This window comes from Macrotis lagotis, chromosome 7, assembly GCF_037893015.1.
Source record: "Macrotis lagotis isolate mMagLag1 chromosome 7, bilby.v1.9.chrom.fasta, whole genome shotgun sequence".
Classification (NCBI taxonomy): Eukaryota; Metazoa; Chordata; class Mammalia; order Peramelemorphia; family Peramelidae; genus Macrotis; species Macrotis lagotis.
Window position 1 is genome coordinate 94,021,678 of NC_133664.1, and position 23,379 is coordinate 94,045,056.

Consider the following 23,379-nt stretch of genomic DNA (forward strand, 5'->3'; position numbering starts at 1 on the left):
AATCTGCTCCTGGATAGCATTATTTTCCTTTTCTAAACTGTTTGGTTGTATCAATCCATACTACCAGGGTTCTTTGAAATCATCTCTTTCATAATTCATAACAAAGTAGTTATGATGAGGCACAGAATAAATATTGATTTGGGAAGCGAAGGTGGGGAACAGAAGGTGGACAATTTCAGTGGAAGGCGACTGGAATCAGATTGTTTTAAGCAAAATAAACTTTAGTGACCTAGAACTGAGGGGAAAAGTAATGTAGTAGAGAGAAACACAAACTTAACAATTCTAAACTTAAATGTTAAACTCATCCATAAAACAAAAAAGTGGAGAAATGGATTAGAAGACATAATTCAAAGGGTTTTCCATGTTTTAGAAACACAAGTTAACATAAAGTTACACATAGTTAAAATGAAGGCTGAAATAAAATTTATCAGACATTAGGCAAATCTGAAATGCTCACAGGCTGCATTAAAGAGGTGAAGAGGCAATTGCTGCAGTCTTCCTTTCCAAATCACTTGCCCTACCTTCCTGCCCTTCAACCCTTTTTTCCCATTCTGCCCTCCATGAACTTGAGCTTTTTACTCCAACCAAAGTGATCTACTCTATCTCTAAAAAATGAAATTATCCCACTGTTGTGCTTTTGCAGAAACTTTTCTTCCCACCCCTCAACTGGAATGTTTACTCTTCTTTCTAATATTCTAATGATATTCTTTTTTCAAGATCCGAGTGAGATCTTGTTTTTTCCATGAAACTTTTCTTAGCCATACCACCTGGAAATGATCTCTTGGTGTTCCAAATGCTCTATGTATCTGTGGTCTATTCGTTGAGCCCTCTCACATATAAATCTTTGGATTTCCATAGTTTGATCAGTTCAGAATTCATGCCAACAAACCATCAACCCCACACAAGTGAACATTGCAGCCAGAAATCTAAAAGGAATTCTGTTCTCTTGGGATACAATCCAGTGGAAGAAGTCTAAGATCTTGAATCTGAGGGAACTGCAGAGATTCATGATGCAGGAGAATGGATTTCTAGGATATTTGGGGGTCAGGTAGGGCATCATTTTATATAATGACTCCTAATGAGAGCTTCCCTGGAATCTTATTCTTCAGAGACAGGGATTATTAAGTAGCTTTTCAACAGTATGGAGAACACATAAGTCTAGGCAAAGGAGGGGATTTTGTGTTGAAGGTAAAATTTAGAGATGGACAGTTGACCTCCATGATCTCTACAAGTGGATCCATCTATAAGGTAAACCTTCCAAGCTTCTGTGAAAATGCTTTTCTTGATCACTGACTTAATTGAAAAGCAGCAGGTAGAACAGTTTCATAGATTTAGAACTCTAGAGCCTTTAGAGATTGTTTATCACAAACCTTTCATTTCACAGTTTTGGAAAATGAAGCCTAGAGTGGTGATATGACCTTCCTAGGGTCCCTTAATTTAGGTGCAAAGTAGCAAAGTCATGATTCACACCTATATCCTCTAACTTCAAGACTGATTCTGTTACACCATGCTGTCTCAGGGGCTGCTAGATGGCTTAGGGATTAGACTTGCTAGGTCTGGACTCAGGAAAACTTGAGTTCAAATTTGACTTTAGAGGGCAAGTCGGTTACATCTGTAAAATGGGGATATACCTATCTCCCAGAGTTGTTGTGAGGCTAAAATAAGATAATAATTGGGGCAGCTAGGTGGTGTAGTGAATAAAGCACCAGCCCTGGAGTCAGGAGTACCTGGGTTCAAATCCGGTCTCAGACACTTAATAATTACCTAGCTGTGTGGCCTTGGGCAAGCCACTTAACCCCATTTGCCTTGCAAAAAAAACTAAAAAAAAAAAGATAACTGTAAAGTGATTAGGCAATATCTAATTAATAAATACTTGTTTCTTTCTCTCTTCCACAACTCATCACCTTTTGCTCTGGTTTTAATAATGTATAAAGAAGGAAACCTGATTTTGCTCCAATTAGAAAAAGATACTGGCTTTTTCAGATGCCTAATATCCCTAAGAAGTATGGAGGAGGTAGTAAGTAATCAGTGTGGGGCTGTTGTTATTATTAGTAGTAGTATATGCCCTGGCAAAAATTTATGCTGAAATATAAACTGGGGACTCTTTGCATAATGAAAGGACTCCAATTCCCTTAAGGCATTTGAAATAAATTTAATTAGCGTAAATTTTATTGGCACATCACTTTTTTTTTTAAGAAATGTATCAATGGCAAGAAGCAAGGTCTGTTTGGAATGAAGCAAAGCGCATATAAAAATTATAGCCATCGTGTTCACTTGGGGCTGTTTTCTTTTAGCTTATCCTATCGCACCCACTCATCCAACTTGGAGACAAAAGAGTGCCTGCAGACTGGGGGCTGAAGGAGAAACAGCTGTTTGTCTGCGGTTTTCCATTCAGATCAACTGGGGGTGTTTGTTGGAATCCAAGATTGCATATTTAGATAAAGGGACAACTATGTTGGGGTTTTTTTTTTCTGGAGAAGTTATATTAACACCATGCTAAGGTCATTAAAGTCCAAATGGAGTTGAACAATTCCTTTTTGTTTCTTCCTGCCACCCCCAGCATATTGTATGTACAATGCTACTTCATTTGTAGTCCCTTAGAGAAATAAAATGCTTTGGTGGAAGGGAGGAATGAAAACTCACCATGTGGATAGGGACCAAGCCACTGTCACCCTACTGACACAATCTTCTTTCCTCCAGAGGCTACCCAGTTATAACAGCACATTCTGCTATTCAGGGGACTGAAGGAAGACTTCAGAACACAAATCAGCCACTACCTACTACCTCCTTTCAGTACCTTTAGTGAGGGGGAAATTCTCTAGAGTTGTTTTTGTTGTTGGGTTTTTGTACCATTTATTAACAAGTTTGTTCTTTTACATTAAGCCATAATCTGCCTTTGCAGCTTTTATATATGGCTACCAGTTCTTCTCTCTATTGCCAACCCTCTTCTATGTGGTGACCTCTAAGTACAATAAAATGTACAGAAGTGGACTGAAATTGAAATCCCAGCACAGGATGGCACCCAAAATCAGAGTGGCAAGGTCAGATTTGAAGCCTGTAGCATAAAAAATAAATGCTCTGGTCTTCTTAGCTTCAGTAGAGCTCAGGGTTCTGTTGAACCCTATGCCCAAGTTAAGGAGATAAGATGTGGCCACAAGAGCAGACTAGTTCACCTCTGAGAAGAGAGTCATAATTATGCTTTTGATTAGCATGTTCAGAAACCCAGATGTCTAGCTGGGGGTTATTTGTGAAGAGACTTCAACAGACCTAGCTTCAGATGCCCTCTCCTATAATACTTGGTATTCTAGATTTGAGAGACTTATTTCAAGGAGTAAAGACAAGATTAGGCTCATTTATCCATTTTCCAACATTAAGCAGCTAAGGCTCTCTAAATGTGGTAAACATTACCCCTGAACATAAAAGCAAAACTCAATGCATAATTTTCAAACATTCTAGTAAGATTTATTGAAAGGTGTGTTATTGTAGAGATGAATTATAGCTGGCCAAATTTTGGATGGATAATGAATATGGAGAATGTGAGAGCTGGTAATAACCTTCTTAGGTGCTTCCAGAGGAAGGGCAAACTTGTAGGCTTGCAAAGTTTCTTCTGGTTCTTTGCCAGTTTTTTTCATGCCACTGCAAATTAACAGTATTTGTGGCAATGTGATATGAGACTAAGGTTGCTGTTGCAAAGGTGTGAAATTAGTCCTTGTTACTAGTAACCTGACCCTTCAAATGTTCTTGAAAATTTAACAGCAAACACTGGTCAACTTGGGGCTATTTGGCAAGGACACATAAACCTAGCTCATAGTATTTTCCACACTTATTTTTGGTGCTAAAACCGAATCTTGGTTCCTATTCAAAATCTCAAAAGACTTAGTTGTAAGCACTTAATTGTAGTTATCTGCAAAGATGTCATTGGTAGATTGATTCATATTGGTGATGGTATATGGTCACTGGGGTGGTGTAAGACATATAGGAAATGGAAGTTATATTAGGATGGACAGTTTGCCCAGCTTGAATACTAATAATATCCTGAGAACAACCGATAAAAGCTACTATTATCTTAGTATAGGGGGATAATAAATCTGGATTTATTCATCACTTAACCTCCCTTCTATAGGTTTAAAAATTCATAAATCAGTAGCACTTCAAATCATCAGGTGGGTCAATGCAGTCAAAATAAGGTACTGATTGGTGAAAAAAGGCCAGGCCCAGCTTCTGCCATGCCAAAAATCTAATGTCTGGGTAAGCCAGCTCTCTCAGTAATCAGAAAGGGTTTAAAGTTGGAAGGTATCTTAGAGATTATTTTTATCTAACTTTCATTATATAGTTAAGGAAACAGAGGCCCAGAGAGGTTAATTAATAAGAAATAGGAAGAATTCAAACCCAAATATCTTTGCAGTGATGCCTTCTTTTTGCAGTTTTTGAGAATGAATATCTAGGGAATTGTTAAGTCCTAGGCAGAAAACTGAAAGACTGGAGGACTACTTGAATTTTAATTACTGCTGATGATTGAAGATAGAGGCTGTAGAACAGAAATGAGTTTTTGAAAAAATTAACTGCTAGCTAAGAAACTATTGTGAGAAATTGAGATTTACTTTTCTGGGCTATGAATTTCTTTGCCAGAAATAGGCTCTTTGCCAGCAACAAAGTCTGTCTAGTGATCAGGAAAAAAAGGATTTGTCTGGAGACTTATTGATCTGATTCAAAGGATTTTAAGTAAATGGAGAATGAAAAACTTGCCCAGATTCCCCTGACAAACCATATACTAAAGGGAGCAACAGCATTAACAATGGAAGAAAAATAGCAGTGCATGTTTCTAGTAATTCCTAAGAGAATATGTTGATAAATATAATAAGGAAGAGGAAGCAAAAGCAATAACCATAGTCTCAGAAATGCCTGTAAATTAAAGTGCACAAAACCAGAGATTTTAATATTTAGATAAAACTGTGAATTTGCAAATATCATAGAAGTTTGTTGGATTATTACTGATTCACTAAAATCAGTGTGAATTAAATGTTGAAGTTTCACTAAGCAATCCACTCCTGGCTAGTATTGATATACTAAACAATATTCTCTGTATCAGATTCTTTAATTGTTCCAAATCCAAGGCCTCTGGCAATGGCCAGCCTCAGAATATAAGGGTAAGGTAGATTGAAAGGTGGTGTATATTAAGAATGTATATTAAGAAATAATAGTCTTGGGGCGGCTAGGTGGCATAGTGGATAGAGCACTGGCCTTGGAGTCAGGAGTACCTGGGTTCAAATCCAACCTCAGACACTTAATAATTACCTAGCCGTGTGGCCTTGGGCAAGTCACTTAACCTCATTGCCTTGAAAAATCTAAAAAAAAAAAGAAAGAAAGAATAGTCTTGTATCTTTTCTAATGAGAGGTAATGTGATGCAATGGAAAGGAAGACCAAGGTTCAAATCCAACTTTTTAAAAAAATTATTAAATTTATTTTCTCTTTAGATAGTATTTTTAAAATTACATATAAAGACAATTTTAAACATTCATTTTATTTTTTAAAAAAATGTTTTTAGGGGTGGCTAGGTGGCGTAGTGGATAAAGCACCGGCCCTGGAGTCAGGAGTACCTGGGTTCAAATCCGGTCTCAGACACTTAATATTTACCTAGCTGTGTGGCCTTGGGCAAGCCACTTAACCCCATTTGCCTTGCAAAAACCTTAAAAAAAATGTTTTTAAAGGCAATCAGGGTTAAGTGACTTGCCCAGAGTCACACAGCTAGCAAGTAGCTTGAGATCAGAATTAAACTTAGGTCCTCCTGACTGTGGGGCTGGTGCTCTATCCACTGTGCCACTTAACATTCATTTTAAAAATAATTTTTTAGAGTTCCAAATTTATTTCCTTCCTCTTCTCCACCTTCCCTAAGATGGTAAGTAATTTGATAAAGATTTATGTGTTCTATATAAACCTTTATCTATGCATTTATATATGCATGTAAAACATCTTTCCATATTAGTCATATTGTGAAAAATGAAACCAAAAGGAAACACACACACACACACACACACACACACACACACAAAGTGAAAATAGTATGCTTTGATTCATATTCAGTTTTTTTTCCTGTACATGAATGACATTTCCATCATAAGTCCTTCAGAATTGTCTTGGATCATTGTATAGGTAATTAGCGATGTTGCTTTTATCTGTTACTATGTGCAGTGTTCTGGTTCTACTCATTTCACTCAGCTTCAGTTCATTTCAGTCTTTCCAGGTTTTTCTGAAGTCAGCCTGCTCATCATTTCTTTATTTCATCGTATTTATATACTACAATTTGTTTATGCATTCCCAATTGATGATCATCCCCTCAATTTCCAATTCTTTGCCACAACAGAAAGGGGTGCTCTAAATATTTTTTGTACTTGTAGGTCCTTTTCCCTTTAAATCCTGTTATGAAGCTTACTATTAGCCTGGACAAATCATATTCCTCTTAATGTCCTAGTAACTCTCTAAGTTGCAAACTACTATAGCTAAATTTGGAGAGGCAGTGTGAAAATCTCTCTCTCTCTCTTGGATTAATCTCTTTTTTAATGACCCCCATTAAATTCACTTTATATTATATCCAAGAGAAGTAAAGAGATAGCAAAAGAGCACCTACCTACCTACCCAGAGCTGAAGTTGCTAATAGCTTATAAAACTGAAAGATATGATTGCCAAGCCATTGTTAGTGATCCTTGAAAAATCATGGAGAAAAAGAGGAATATTCTGAGGCTAGCCATTGCCAGAGGTCTTGGATTTGGAACTGATTAAAGAATTTGATCCAGAGAATATTATTTAGTATATCAATATTAGCCAGGAGTAGATTACTGAAGTTTCAACAAGCTGTGTTCAAAATTCTTATCATTGACTTGGATGAAGTCAATAATGACATGCTTATCAAATCTATGAGTGATTCAAAGTTGGAAAGGATTGACTGGATTGATGATATCCTGAAAGATGGCATTGGGAACCAAAAGGACATTTCAAAGACTAGAATATTGGGCTGAATCTGAGGAAATGAAATTTAATGGCTGGGAATGTAAAATATTGAGCTTGGGCTAAAAAAAAAATCAACTAGAAAAGTATAGGGTAAGGGGACAGCTAAGTGGTGCAGTGGATAAAGCAACAACCCTAGAATCTGGCAGACTTGAATTCAAATCCGACCTCAGACACTTAATAATTGCCTAACTGTGTGACCTTGGGCAAGTCACTTAAAGACTGCAAAGTTGTCCTTATTGCCTTAAAATAAAATAAAAACAAAATAAAAGTACAGGATAAAGAGGCATCAGCTAAGAAACAGTTCTTGAGAAAAAACCTTGGACATTTTAATGGGTTTCAAGTTCATATGAATCAGCAAAGTAACATGGCAGCCAAAAAGCTAATTTGTTTTTAGTCTGTATTAATGGAATTATAGTGAAGTATAATTTCCTGAATGAAAGAAATGCTATTCCTGTTTTACTCTACCCAGGTCAGATCACTTCCGAATTATTATGCTAGAATCTAGTTACATATTTTAAGAAAAGATTTAGCATTGTCAAGGATAGTGACTAGGCTGGTGAGTTGACTAACTCACCATGAAAGAAATAATTGAAGGACTTGTGGTATAATAGAAAAAGTACTGGTTTTGATCCAGAAGCCCTGGGTTTGAATTCTCGATCTTTTATTTAATACTTGTGTAACTTTGAATAAGTTACACTGAGACTCTATGTCTCACTTTCCTCATCTTAAAAATAAGGAGTTTGGAATAAATGATTTCTAAGGGTCTTTTCAGCACTAAAATTTTGTAATCCTTCTGATCTTAATTGAGAATATTTAGCCCAAGTGAAGGGAGACTTAGGGGGAAATATGATAGCTGTCTACAAATATTTGAAGGGTTGTCATGTGGAAGAAGGATCAGTTTTGTTTTCCTTGGCCACTTGGTGTAGACCAAGGGGGTTGATATAACAAAGTAGGTTTCAGCTCTATATAAGGAAAAACTTCCTAGGGATCAAAGCTGTCTAAGAATGCTGCAACATCACACAGAAAGTTTGAAGGTAAGAACTGACCTAAATGATGTTCTTGATATTTTACTGCTGAAATGAACAAATCCATCATAGCTGATCATCTCCCAACATTATTATTAGTGTGTATAATGTTCTTTGGGTTCTGCTTACTTCACTCAGTATCATTAGGGGTCATCTCTAGGAAGAAAATGATTGGGAGTATTGAGGAGAGGTAGATTGTCAGTGAAAAGTCAGAAAGCTCTGAGCTGAAACTGATGGTTTCCACCAGAGCATAAAACAAATCTTTTAAATATATCTAAAAAACTTCATGCCATCTGGGGAGGAAGTAGATGGTCCTTAAGCACAGCTTTGAAATCATAAATAAGGCAGATACTCATTTCATAAAGAAGTAAACTAAGGTCCAGAGAAGCTATGGTTTGCCCAAGCTTATTAGTAGTTATTAGTTATTAGTAGACTTAATGCGAAAACCTGACTCTCAGATTAGACTTCTGAAACCAATTAAATTCACTTATTAATGGGGTTAGGCTCCTATTACCCATACCCCAGAAAGAACTCTTTTGAAGAATTCATACTTGAGACTCTAGATTTAAGTTTTAAGAAGTGTTGGAGACACCTTTTATTCTCCATGATCGTTCACTTCCTGGAAAAACTATTTCTCGTTTTTCAGCTCCCCAGGTATGGTATCTACAGAATATAAAGTGAGACAGTGCCTACTGTGAATTTGAGGATTAGTAGATCTTTGTGTAGGTGAGGAGAGTGTGCACCAAGATGATTGATGGATTTGTGTCTAATGGAAATGCACTGCCTCCCTGCTGGCATGTGTCCTGTGCTGGGTGAGAGCAACTGGGGTTCTAATCCATATTTCCTTTCTTCATCTCTCTCAGACTCTGTTGGGCCACTGCCAATTAAATAGAAAATTAGTCAAAATTAATTGAGGGAGCCTGAGTTAACAGTGGAAAATGTTTCCCTGAGCCTCTTTTACAGAGTCTCAGATCCTTGTGGAACAGAATTTGTCACCATTACTTATTTTTTTTAGGTTTTTTTTTTTTTGCAAGGCATATGGGGTTAAGTGGCTTGCCCAAGGCCACACAGCTAGGTACTTACTAAGTGTCTGAGACCGGATTTGAACCCAGGTACCCCTGACTCCAAGGCCGGTGCTTTATCCACTATGCCACCTAGCTGCCCCTCACTATTACTTTTTGATCTTTCAAACAATAGACCTTAAAGACACTGTGGTTTGGAAATGCTGTAGAGGGTACTGGAGGGTTTTTCCTTCATCATCATCTTTATCAACAAACACTCCTGTTCAATACAGAGCCCTGTGTTGAATTTTAGGGATGTTAAGAGGTTCCATACACTCAATTAGATTCTAATGGGGGAAACAGGACATGTTTACAAGATCAAATAATAGCAAATATTAATTGGGAAATAAATAAAAAAGATCATAATGCTTAAAAGGTAGAGGAGGAAGAGACCTCTGAATAATAGCGGTCAGAGAAGGCTTAAAGGATATGAGCTGGGTCTTGAAAGATAATTAGTCAGATAGAGAGGAGTAGGGAAGAGAAAATGGTATGAACCAAGGAGTGAGAGAAACAGTGTTTGAGAAATGGTGAGTAGGCTGCATTAACCTCAGATCAGAAGTTTCATATAGAGGGATGGTTAGAGATCAAGTTGGAATGATGGGCTGGACCACGAATGTTGAAGGCTTTGAATGGCATGCTCAGGAATGTAGTATTTATATTTTAGGAGGAGCTATCAGAAGCTACAACTTGTATGGAATGAATAGGTTTCTGCACCCACAGCACTATCAACCAGAGGGGAATAGGCTTTCTTTCATGTTTCCCCACATGGTCTGCCCCTGTGACTAATTTCAAAGTCCTTTAATAGCATAGCACAACCACTCTTGCCCTTTACTCTGATGATTCTCTCACTGTAGCAGTTCTCTTCTTGGGTTCCCATCTTCCCAATGCTGAAGGAGTCAGAATTCATCCTCTTTTTTTTTAAATTTAAAATATTTATTTGTCCAACTACATGAAACAGTAGCTTTCAACAATCATTTTTCTGCATGTTTTTGAGTTTTACATTTTTCTCCCTCCCTCCCCTTTTCCCAATAGAAAGCAACTCAACATAAGTCATTCATGCATAATCCTGCTAAATATAGATCTATGTTGTGAGAGAAGGATCAAATCAAAATGGAGAAAAAAACAATAGAGAGAAAAAACATAAAACAACTTTTAAAAATTGAAGATAAGATTTAGTCTGCATTTAAACTCCACAGATCCTTCTCTGGATATGGATACTATTTTCCATCACAAGTCTTTTAGAATTGTGTTTGATTTTTGTACTGCTGAAATGAACAAATCCATTATAGTTGATCATCTCCCGATGTTGCTATTAGTGTGTATGATGTTCTTTGGGTTCTGCTCACTTCACTCAGTATTAGTTCTTGCAAGTCTTTCCAGGATATTCTGAAGTTCCTGCTCTCATGATTTCTAGTGTTTCATCACATTCACATACTACTACAATAGGTTCAGCTATTCCTCAATTGATGGGCATCTCCTCAGTCTCCAATTCTTTGCCACTATGAAAAGAACTGAAAAGCCACCCTCTTTGGTTGGGTAATATCTTGGATGACTTTGGGCTCCTGCTAGAATGATCACTTCTGAGATGGGACCATCCTATGCATTGCTGCACCAGTGTCCTCCAACCCTAAGAAATTTTGCTCTAGGTATAGTTAGGACTTGTTATGGTTCTAAAAGCAATTGAAGCTTTTTGATTATTAGAGTGTATAAAGTAGAGCTTTAGGAAGATTAATCTCACAGCAGATTAACTGTTTTTTAAAAAAAAGTCATATTAACAGGATTTGTACCTTTGAGTGGTGATAGGAATCCCCTAGATTTGGGGGTAATCAAGTCATCAAGTATAGAAAGGTTTCTCTAAATTGAAACCTTGAAACATTCATAAATAGTAATAACAGCAACAGGTTTTTTAAAGGGTTTTTTTGCAAGGCAAATGGGGTTATGTGGCTTGCCCAAGGCCATACAGCTAGGTAATTATTAAGTGTCTGAGGTCGGATTTGAACTCAGGTACTCCTGACTCCAAGGCTGGTGCTCTATCCACTGTGCCACCTAGCTGCCCCTACTGTGCCAACTAGCCACCCCGCAGCAACAGATTTTAAAGTCAGGAAGTCCAAGTTCCTCTTTGAAACTCTCCTTTTACTTATGTGACTTCAAATTTCCCCTTCTCTGGATACATGATACAAAGAGGATTGAGGTGCAGTGGAAAGAGCCTGACCTGCCTTTATGTGTCTATAAGATGAGAGACTTTTAAGGTCTCAGAGACTCCTTCCAGCACTAGATCAAAACCAAATGATCTTTAAGATCATTGCCAACTCTATTCTATGAGCCTATGTTGTAGTTATGAGCACCTCTATGTATTCAACTCTTAAGCTAGACATCATGGGAGATACTAACTGAAACACCATAGTATACACATGGGACACGGAATCTTGGTACTGGAAGGGATGGACCAGAGAAGCTATCTAATCCTGAGGAAGAAACTCAGGTCTAGAGAAGGGACTTGTACAGTCATGCAGTTAAGAAGTCAAAATTTGAACCCAAGTTCTCCTACTCTAGAGCCAGTGATTGCATACTAGGTTATCCTTGGTCTCAAAGATCTTGTAATCCAAATGGAAGGAGAAGAGAACAATGTAATCTAGAAGGGAAAAGGTGAGATTTGAGATAGACCTAGAAAGAATGGAAAGGCTTTACATGAATGACAGAACTGGGGAGAAAGGGAAGAAGGGGGGTGGAATAATTAAGAAATTCTGGGTGAGAGATAAACATGAGGGAGCAGGAAACAAGCATATTTTTAAAGGACAATTCTGCATCCTTTTTCAGATAAGAGCAATGTATGAATTTCTTTTGCTTAATTATTCTGAATTATCATGGGGGAAAGGTGGAGGCTTTCATTTCTGGAGGGAGGGGGAGGTAGTAATAGTGATTCCAAAAAAAAAAAAGAATGCCAAAGCCACATTTTTAAATACATAGGAGAGAGATAAGCAGAGACAGATTGTTCAATCCATGTTAAATTTAATGAAGACTTATAACCAAATAATCTGCATAATGGAGAATTTTCAAAGGATACCTGTAAACACTTTGGACAATATTAGCCTGGTTTTTCTAATGCACATGATCCTAAAACCATATAGCTATCTCCAGTGTAAAAGTTTTGAATGCATAACCTTCCCAAAACGTTCCAATTCTTGAAGTGGACAAGTGCAAGTCAGATGTTTCCTCTCCCAGGGAGCATCCTGAGGCTGTGGAACAGCATTGGAGAGTGGCCTGCCCAGGCTACAGAGGCATCCAGTTACCAGTGTTCCTGGTGAATGCTTTCTTTAATTGGAGCTCCTGCTTGGCCTGGAAATGTTTAGTCTAGGGATGTTTGCAAGAATTATTTTCACAGTCTCGGTATTTCTCCTCCCAGGCTCTCACACAGGGCAAAGAGTGTTGGGGGGGGGGGGGGTTTGGAAGGGCTGTGGCCAGAAAGCAAAGACTGGATTTCCATACTTGGAACCAATCTTTTATACCCTATTTCCGGAGTCCCTTATTGCAGTTCATCAGTAAAAACACCTGTTTGTCAAGAAAATCTGTGATCCAGGTAAAGATTCCCTTGAGTACCCCCTCCTTCCTTTTCCATGTGTTCTCCCCCATCCATCATCTCACCTCTCACTTCTTGCCAAGGTGCCCAAGAGTCTCAGATCACAATCCCTGACTGTCTAGATTTCCCTTGCCCCTGCTCTCCATTCTCACCTGCCTTTCCTGAACCCATGCAAACCTGTTCCTTCTTTTCTTCCTGACTCCCTGACCACCCTGCAACAAACCCATTTCTAGACTATGTTCTCATTTCTTCAGCTACACTGAGGTTTGTAATCTTTTTTTATTTCATGGATCCATTTGACAAGTTGATGAAACCTATGGACACCTCAAAATAATGTTTTTAAGTATCTAAGATAAAATAGGGTTGGTGAATAAATATAAAGCACCTGTGTGTCAAGCAAGGGGGAGAGACATTCAAAAAAGAAAGGCTGTCCCTGTTCTCAAAGAGCATATAATATAACAGGAAAAGAAAATATAAGAAACAGGAAGAAAGGCAAGAAGGGATCATCAGGGTGGCTAGGTGGTGCACTGGTCCTGGAGTCAGAAGTACCTGAATTCAAATCTGACCTCAGACACTTGTGGCCTTGGGCAAGCCACTTAACCCCATTGCCTTGCAAAAACTTAAAAAGGGGATCATCAGAGGGGACCTGGCATAGGCATAATATTTGTGCAATCAAAACCATGCAGAACAGCCAATAGCAGATGCATTTTCCCATAATTGAAGCAGAGTTAATAAAAATATTTTTTATTATTTATTATTTTTCACAGGACCCCCCCCCCAGAAATCTTGTCTGGGGGCCAGTCTCTGCACTAGTATGATGATTGCTATTAATAGGTTCAGGTGTTGCCCTCCAGGGAACAGGTACTTTTACAGAGACCATCAGTAAACTGACTGACTATTCTATTCCTACAGGAAATTTTGAGGCAACTAGGCAAGTGAATACATCACCGGGTCAGGAAAGTGCCAGGAAAAGGCACTTCACCCTGTTTGCCTCAATTTCCTCATTTGCAAAGTGAGCTGGAAAAGGAAATAGCAAACCACTCCAATATCTTTGTCAAAAAAAAAAACAAACCCAAACCAGATAGGGTCATGGAGGTTGAGGCGTGATGGGAAGATGACCAAACTATAATGGGAATTTTGGAAGTTTCATAGGCTCTGGGGGGCAGGTGTTGGGTTTTGGTGCTTCTCCAGGGAGGCCTGCTCCGCCTTTGTGTGAGAGAAGTAGGAACAGGATGGGCTACTTAGGTCTCAGCATCACCTTCTACTTCAGGAAGGGAAGGAGGTGGTTATTTTGGGTCCAGGGCTGGCAAGTCCGGGCCCCCCAGACCTTATAAACATAACATGCATGTGTTTCTATGTTTGTATATATGATCCATGGAATCTTGTGGCCTGGCGCTGCCAGGGCAACTGCAGGCGGGGCTCTAGGGTCAATACACCTGATGAAACAAAACCCAAGAACGATGTCCTAATATCCAAGTGGTCCCCCAGACACACGCTGCCCCCCACCCGGTTCTAGGCGAGGGTGCTGGGTGCTGCGGGTCTGGCATCTGGGCAGCCTGCCCTCGGCGGCCTCCTCGGGCACAGAATTGGGCCAAGGTGGCAAATCGCATAAAGCGGCGGGCACACACGGGAGGGCGGTGCGCCCCTCCTTCCCGCCGTGGGGTGACCAAGGGGGTCCACTGGGTGGAGGCGAGGAGGGGGAGGGGAGAAGAGCGCAGGGGCTGGGTCGGCGGGACTTCCGCTTAGGCCCCGCCCCCATCGGGGGGGGCGACACGTGCCGCGAGCCCGGCTCCAGCCTGGGGGGCTTGCACGTGACCCGGAAGTTCCCGGACCCTCGCCACAAGGCCCGGGGCGCGAGAAGGTCGCGAAGTGCCCGGATGCTGCTGGGCCGCTCTCTTCCTGACCGCCCGTTAATAACTTATTTTGGAAATATTCTTTTCCAGGTCTGTATGTTCCAGACCGCGCCCAACACGGTCGTCTGGGAATATTCACGTAATGTATAGGTATTCATGGAGGAAAAAAAATCACCTTCAAGTGAGCCTCGGCAGGGCGGCGAGGACGCGCGGCCCGCGGGCTGAGCCGTCCTCTGCGTCCTCTCTTGCAGCTGGTGAACCGGCACCTGTACTCCGGAAGTGCAGACCGCACGGCGAAGTGCTGGCTGGCCGACACGGGCCAGAGCGTGCGCACCTTCAGGGCCCACAAGCACAGCGTGAGCGCCCTCAAGTACCACGCCGGCACCCGTAAGTGGCCCCCCCCCCCCCGCAGCCCGCAGAGCACGTGACCGCTCCCCGCCCTCGGCCCCCCAGCCAAAGCGAGGCCACGTGTCCCGGTGGCCGCGGAGGAGCGGGAGGAAGGCGCGGACCCTGCATCCGGGTTCAGATGGAGCTGCCCCGCCCCCCGCCCCAGAATCCTCTGCCAACACCTGCCCCGCGGGCCGCTGGGAAGAAGCGCTTCATTCCGCAGACTCGGACCCCTTCGCGCCGCGTGACCTCGGAAGTGCTTTTGTCAGTGATTTTCACAATCTAAAGAGTCATTTAGTTTCACTACTTTTTTTAAAAAAAATACAAATACCCATTAGAAGGTTAAACTTTGTTTTTTGGGGTTTTTGCAAGGCTACGGGGTTAAGTGCCCTGGCCAAGGTCACACAGCTGGGTCATTATCAAGTGTCTGAGGCCACATTTGAACTCAGGTCCTCCTGCCTCCAGGGCCGGTGCTCTCTCCGCCGCGCCACCTAGCTGCCCCAGGAGGTTTAACTCCTAAGGGAGACATCAGTCATTCACCCCTTAGCACAAATTATTCCTAATAATGAGGTGATTTTTATTCTCAAACTGAAGAGGATCCGTCTACATTATCCTATTAAAATGAGGCAGCTCAGTGGTGCCCTGGTTAGAGCACCGGTCTTGGAGCCAGGAGGACCCGAGTTCAAATGCTGACACTTACTGTGTGACCTTAACCCATTGCCTTGCAAAAACCAATAAAAAGGACAAACACCGAAATTTGAGTTTTTATAACTTATCAGCGACTTTTAAATCCAGTTCTTCATCATTTATTCCTTAGAGGAGGAAGGTAATTGAAAGCTTGCTTGTTCACTACGACCCCCTTCACACAAACTGGCAAGTGGTTAAGTTTCCGTTCCCCTTCCCCCTCACAACCCTCAAGAAGTTAAGTGGCGGATTGGGCAGACCCTTTGGTTCTGGAGTCAGAAAGACCCGAGTCCAAATGCAGCTTCACTCACCAGCCATGTGACTCTGGACAAGTCAATTAACATCTCTCTGACTCAATATTCTCATCTGTAAAATGGAGATAATAGGATTATTATGAGGATCAAGTAAGACTCTTTGCAAACTTTAATATAAATGCTAAGCTATAATTGTTATTATTAAATATCCAAAGCTAAAGTAACCTTGGGGATCATCTGGGCCAGGTCCTCTCATTTTACACATGAGAAAACTGAGGCTTAAAGAAGTTTAGTGATTTTCCCAAGGTCACACATGTAGTAAATGTGGAACCAACTCCATCCCCTTCTCCACTGAATCAAGCTGTCATCCCATCTTCACCATGACAGAATTCTCATGATCCAAGTTCACATCAAGAAATGACAAGATCTTCAGAACTCCCTGAAATAAGCTTTTCGTAAGTGCCTATCATGTACCATGATAGACACAGCAACCAAGGGATTTACAAATGTTTTATCATTTGATCTTCAAACAACTTTGGGGAGTGGGCACTATTAAGATAGGGAAACTGAGGCAAGCAGAGGTTCAGTGACTTGTCCAGTAGATCTCAAAGTCTGCACTTGAATCCAAGTTTTCTAACTTCAGGCTGACATGGTCCCCACCCACTGATGACTTTTCAAACCAACCACCTATTTGCATGCACATCACTGATACCTCATCCATCCCATATCAGGGATGGGGTCCTCAAGCCAATCAGAAATGCTTTCAACCCAAACTTTGCTGTTCCTTGGTCTTCCTCCCCTAAAGTCAATCCTCCGACCCTATCACTCCTATTCTCCATTACTGCTATCCTGACTCCTTTCACACTCTCTTAGATTCTGGCTGGACCAAAAAATTACCTTTGTGTCCACCTGTGAGAGTCCTCTGCCTCCTCCCCTTCCTCCCCTGCAGTTGGAGAGGGCTGGGGAGAGGAATGAGGAGGAGGCTGCTGATGAGGTGACAGAAGAATCATCAAATCCATTTTCACAGTCAGCAGCGCGGAGGTGTCAGATGGGGATGGCACCAAGTGTCTGAGAATAGAGTCCAGACTGCTCTCAGCAGGCAGGGGAGTTGACGCAGAAAAAGATAAATTGTTCTTTTCTCCTTCCTGTGACACAACCAGTGGGTGTGATGGAGACTGCTCCCAAAACCCAGTTTAAAAATTGGAACTTGGTTTCCAGAGCCTATTTGAACAACTTAAAAGGAACCCACTTACAGCTGTAAATCAGATCCACCTCCTGCTGCTTCAAATAGCCCACATTCATGACAACACTTGCACCAGGGTCCCTTCTTTGGTCCCAACAGGTTGAGGCAAATTTCAATGTTTTTAATCCATGATCTTTTTGGATAAAGAACCTATAGTATTGATTCTTTGGAATAAAGATCCAAATTAGTCTGGCCCTTTTACATCCCATCTCTGCCCATAGGAGGGCACAGAATTCAGGGTTTGGCTGACACTGATGTGATTACAACAGATCTCTGTGCTTTGGGTCCATTTCTGGGTTGATTTTTTTCCCTGGGAGCAGGAGGCAAGTGAAAAACATTTGGTGTACATACACTCCCTTCTCTTATCTGCTGTTAGACTTTCCCTATTCCATCATGATGCTTTTCATGCCTCAATATTTACTGAGGAGTCTTCCCATAAGTCATGGGGATAACTGGATGTACTGGGAAGTGAGGAAGACTGGGAGACATAGGAACTCATTTCAGATCTTAACTTTTCTATGACTGTTGTTTAGATGTTTGAATCATGTCTGACTTTCCATGACTTCATTTGGGATTTTTTGGCAAAAGTACTATGTTGGTTTGTCATTTCCTTCTCCAGTTCATTTTAGAGATGAAGAAACTGAGGAAAACAGGGTGAAGTGACTGAGTTTGGAATCAGAAAGACATATCTTTCTGAATTCAACTCTGGCCTCAGATACTGTATGACCCTGGGCTAGTCCCTTAACCCTGTGCCTCCTAGCTGTTCTATTTCTACTCCTACCTTACTTAGTACTAGTGTGTGACTAGGGGCCCAAGATTATTTGTTAGATGAAGGTGTTAGACTAGATCATCTCTAAGGCCTCTTCCTTCTTTAAATCTCATAATTCTAGCTAAGTGGGGGCACGAGGGGCCAAATATCTCCATTGTGCAGGTGAATCAGACTTTCTATCAGCCCTGTTTAATTAAACTTTGCAACCTCTTCTCACATTTCCTTCTGCACTATTGCTAGAAGGGTGGACTAGAAACAGGAGGCAAAACAGCTAGCATTTATTAAAAACCCTTGCTTTGTGTGAGAAACTAGGTCCCAAGGGGATTTTTCTGAAGCATAGCCAGTGGCTCCCTATTACTTCCAAGACCAAGTAAAGTTCCTCGTGACTTAGCCCCCTCTTATCGTCCTTAATCCGAGGCCTTGCCACAAATTCAACAATCCAGCAACACTGACCTACTTCCAATTCTTCAAACATATTTATGTTTGCTGTCCCCCGCACCTGGAATTCTCTCCCTTCTGTCTGTCTGTCTGTCTGTCTCTCTCTCTCTCTCTCTCACCTCCCATTGACTGTGTATAAATTTACATTGAATAGAAGATCCTCAAGGTAGGGGACAGTTTTTGTGTTTTCAGTTGTAGCTTGGCATATATAGATATATATATATAGATATATAGATATATAGATATATATATATCAAGAATTTAATAAATGCTTATTGTTTTAATTTCTTTTTTTATTTAACATTTTTATATAAAATTTTGAGCCCCAAATTTTCCCCTCTCTTGGTAAGCAATTTGATATAATTTATATATATGTGTGCAATCATGTAAAACATATCCATTTTAGTCATATTGTAGAAGAAGGAACATATCAAAAAGAAAAACCACCAAAAGAAGGTGAAGAAAGTGAAAATAGACTGCTTTCATTTGCATTCAGACTCTATCAGTTCATTTTCTGGATCTGAATAGCATTTTCCTTCATGATTCTTAAATCCTCAGCATTTTATTGCTGATTTAAGAATGTGTACAATGTTCTCCTGGTTTTGCTCACTTCACTCAGCATCAGTTTGTGCAAGTCTCTCCTGGTTTTTCTGAAATCTGCCTGCTTGTCATTTCTTATAGCACAATAGTAGAGTAAATTGTTGTTGACTAAAAATACACAAACAGATCCTGCTCTCAGGAAACTTACATTTTACTAGAATAAGATAGATACATCTGTCTATATAATATATATAACAGATATGGTATATATGTAACATGTATATAAATATATATCCACATATATGTGTATATGATAAATTTGAGGAGGGAGTGAGCACTAAAAACTAGGGAGAAGTGGAGCATGAATTTTTGTCTTTCTCCCCTCACAGAGGTGAAAGAAAGGAAGTGGCATAGGTTGATGGCACAAAAACATGGAATTGGGAAATGTAATCCCAAATTTGATGAATAGTAAGTAAGCCTTTGTCTAGACCATAAAGTGAGGGGAAGAAATATATAATAAATCTGAAATAAAAGGCAAGAATCAGATTATGAAGGGTGAAACAATAGAGACAATTGAGAGAATAGAAAACCACTGTTAAGTATTCCCATTTTATTTTTTTTAATTTTATTTAAGGCAATGGGATTAAGTGACTTGCCCAAGGTCACACAGCTAGGCAATTATTAAGTGTCTGAGTCCACATTTGAACTTGGGTCCCCTCTGACTCCAGGACCAGAGCTTTATCTACTGTGCCATCTAGCTGCCCCCTATTTTATTTTCTAAATAAAAGTTTAATTTATTTTTTAGCATCAATTTAAAAATTTTTTGCATTCCAAAATTGTCTCCATCCTGCCTGCCTTTCCCTCCACCACACTGAGAAGGCAAGCTAAGCTATTTCAATTATACAAGTGAGATTATGCAATTTCCTTATTAGCCATAATGCAAAAAAAGCAAGAAAAATAAGAAAGTAAAAATATCATGCTTCAATCTGCACTCATTTCATCAGTTCTCTCTCTGGATATGGCTAGCATTTTTTTTTTTTATCATGAGTCCTTTGGAATTGTCTTGGATCACTGTATTGATCAGAATAGCAAAGTCTTTTAGAGTTGTAATCCTTATTATTGCTATTGTTGTGTACAATTATCTCTTCACATCACTTTACATCAGTTCCTAGAAGACTTCCCAAGTTTTTCTAGATCCATCTTTCTCATCATTTCTCATAGCATAATAGTATTTCCTTATAATCATTTGTTCAGCCATGACCCTTCTGTCAATTTCTATGTCACCACAAAAAGTTTTTATAAATATTTTAATTCATATAGGTCCTTTTTCTCTTTGAGTTACATATATAGTATGGGATTGCTGGGCCAAAGGGTATGTACAATTTTATATTCCTTTGGGCATAGTCCCAGGTTGTTCAGTTCACTATTCTAATAATGTCTTAATGTTCCAATTTTCCACATTACCTCCAGTATTTGTCATTTTACTTTTCTGTCACATCAGCCAAGCTGATAGGTATGAAGTAGTACCTCAGAGTTGTTTTAATTTGCATTTCTCTAATCAATAGTGATAAAGGCATTTTTTCAAATAACTATTGATAGCTGTTCATATCCTTTGACCCTTTGACATGAGGAATGGTTCTTCTTTCTATATACCTATTTAATTGATAGAGAAACTAAGGTCTGGAGAGAGTCAGAAGCTTTCTTGCCATCCAGGTATGGTCTGTTGTTAGCCAACACCTACATGTGTTTATATTTGCAGTGTTTACAGGCAGTGGGGATGCCTGTGCCCGAGCATTCAATACTGAGTCTGGTGTGCTTCAAAGGGTATTCCGGGGCCATACCTTCATCATCAACTGCATCCAGGTAGGGCCAAGAGAACTTCCAGATGTGGAAGCCCATTGATATGATTATTAGAGGGTAGGAAAAAAAACTTGAATATTGCATTTATTTCATCTTAGAAACAATTGATTGTATCCCACTTTCAGCCCCATAATCTCTCTCAGACCCCCCCCCAGCCTTTTTTTTTAAATTTAATCCCCTAGTATATGTACCATAGATTAGGCTCATTTTCCCCTGAAGTTGAAATTGTTTAAAAGAAAGATTTCTTTTAAGGTTATGTTGTGAGTTTTTATTGGGAATTTGTGAGAGTCAAAGTGGGTGTAAGTAGATGTAGAGATAGTGCTTTAGAGAATGCCATCAATGATCCCTAGTGTGCAACTTCTTTTTCTTTCTTTTTATTTGGAAAAAAGCGAAGGGCTCCTTTATCCTTAGTGCTCTTTTTGTTTTTTATATTTATATTTAAGATATCATAGTTATATAACTTTTATATAATATTGTTTTTATCACTATTATAAGTATTATTGATAAGACAATCATAATATATCATGGTATAGCATGTTATGTTTTTGTATATAATTATAATACAACATATTTATATTTTCAAGCATTCCATAACTATAATGGGTACAGGATGGGGAGGTGGGATGGGGAGAGGATATTTGGTACAATGCAGGCAATAAGGGGAGCCCTTGGATCATAGCTGTAGAGGGAGAAGGAACCTCATCCAAGCCAAACCTTTCATTATATACATGGGGAAACTGAGCCTCAGAAACATCTGAGTTACATAGGTATGTAACTGAGTTACCTTTGAAGTTACATAGATAGCAAGCCAACCAGGTAGATTGTATAGTTGAATGGAGATGAACTGACACAATTCTATTGGAGCACTACCACTCCTGTCACTGTAGTAAGAGAAAGATACTCAAATCAATTAGGTTATATACATTTACCTTTGCTATGGCTCTTAAAGAACCAGGGTTCAGAACCCATCTTTGCCTCTTTCTGCATGTGTGGCCAGAAGCAAAGCACTCATTTTCTTCATCTGAAAAATAAGGAGTTTGCACTAAATAATCCCTGGGGTCCCTTCCAACTCTAGATCTATGATCCTCTTCTCCCTAAAGCTAAATGGTGTAGTGGGTAGAGTGCTGGCCGAGTTCAAATGTGACCTTAGACATTTATTACCTGTGTGTCTTTGGGTAGGCAAGTCACTTAACCTTGATTGCCTCACATCCAGTACCATCTCCAGTCATCCTGAGTCACTCATATCTGGCCCCTGAATCCACATGGCTCTGGAGGAGAAAGTGAGGCTGGCAACTTAGCATAGTACCCCCTCACTCAAATCCAATTCATGTGCTTGTCATGGCATCACATCGCTAATGTCATGGTCTTCTTCAAAAATAAAGGACAAACATCAGTTGTGTCTCATATTGGCTCTGGTGATAGTGGTTGGCCTTTTGGGCAAAATGGCAAGGGAATAAACTTTTTGTTCAGGACTACCCAATAAAAATATCAGAGAAAGCTTATATCTTAAGCCATTATCGCCTAATAGCTTAGTTAATAGTTAGCACAGGGGCAGCTAGGTAGTGTAGTGGATAGAGCACCAGCCCAGGAGTCAGAAGGACCTGAGTTCAAATGCAGCCTCAGACACTTTATAATTACCTAGCTGTGTGGCCCTGGGCAAGTCACTTAACCCCAATACCTTGCAAAAAAGAAAAAAGAAAAAAAAAGACAACTTTGCACAGCAGCACTTGTGACTGGTGCCCTAGGTTCAGTTCAGCAAGGCTTTGGTATGTTCCCCTGTATACTTAGTATATAGTCACAAGAAAACATGTGCTGTGCCCTCAAGGATCTTTAAAGTAGTCAGGGATGTAAGACACAGACACAGATCTACACTCTCTCCTCCATTTCTGTCCCTCTTTCTCTGACCCTCTCTCTCCCCCCACCCCCACATCTCTTCTCTCTCTTTTCATCCATCCAGAGTATCTGTCTGCACTGTTAGGGGGAGTACTTGCTTTGATGAAATCACAGACCACTGAAGTAGGATCACAGAATTAAAAGTACTAAAGCAGCATATTGGATTGACCAAATGTATGAATCTGGCCACATCACTCTCCTTTCTCAAAAATGTTAGAGACTCTTTATTGCCCATGTAATAAACTATAAACTCTTTGGCCTGATGTTGGAGGTCCTCCATATTCTGACTCGTTTGCTTTTCATCTGTATTTCCTGTTGCCACTCTGCCTCTATATATTCACAGAGCTTTCTACCATCCCAGGAAAGCAATTCTTCCTCATCTCCACTTGCTCAAATTCTCATCCTCCAAGGACTAGCTCAAGTGCTGTGGTTCTTTGTGGTTTTCCCGGGTCCCCTCAGCTGAAAACAATCTCTCTTTCCAGTGCTGTCTGAAACTCTGGCACTTCTCCACTTTACCTTAGATGATACTTATTTAAGTTTTAATTAGGTCAGGCCAAGAGGAGCTTTTCCTAGGGTGCTAAAATTTAGAGGGTACAAATAATCTTAAGATTGTGCAATTTAAAAATTTGTTAAGATTTATATTTTGATAACAATCATTTTCACATCATGAATTTCCAAGTTGATTTGAGGACCATTTTCATTTTCTTTGCTCCATTTAGAGCAAAGTTGTTGAGTATAACTCTGCCCCCCCCCCAATTAGTCATAGCTTTTTGGTTGCAGAGACTAGAT

At 40.0% G+C, this 23,379-nt stretch overlaps 1 protein-coding gene across 2 annotated transcripts in view; it reads left to right on the plus strand.

The window, feature by feature from the left end:
• WDR86 (WD repeat domain 86) overlaps positions 1-23,379 on the plus strand; it is a 52,416-nt gene that overhangs the window by 24,197 nt on the left and 4,840 nt on the right. For both annotated transcript variants that reach the window (XM_074193323.1, XM_074193324.1), the window contains 2 exons: positions 14,774-14,909; positions 20,597-20,700. In XM_074193323.1, coding sequence (XP_074049424.1) covers positions 14,774-14,909; positions 20,597-20,700 — 240 coding nt within the window. The remainder of the gene's footprint in view (positions 1-14,773; positions 14,910-20,596; positions 20,701-23,379) is intronic.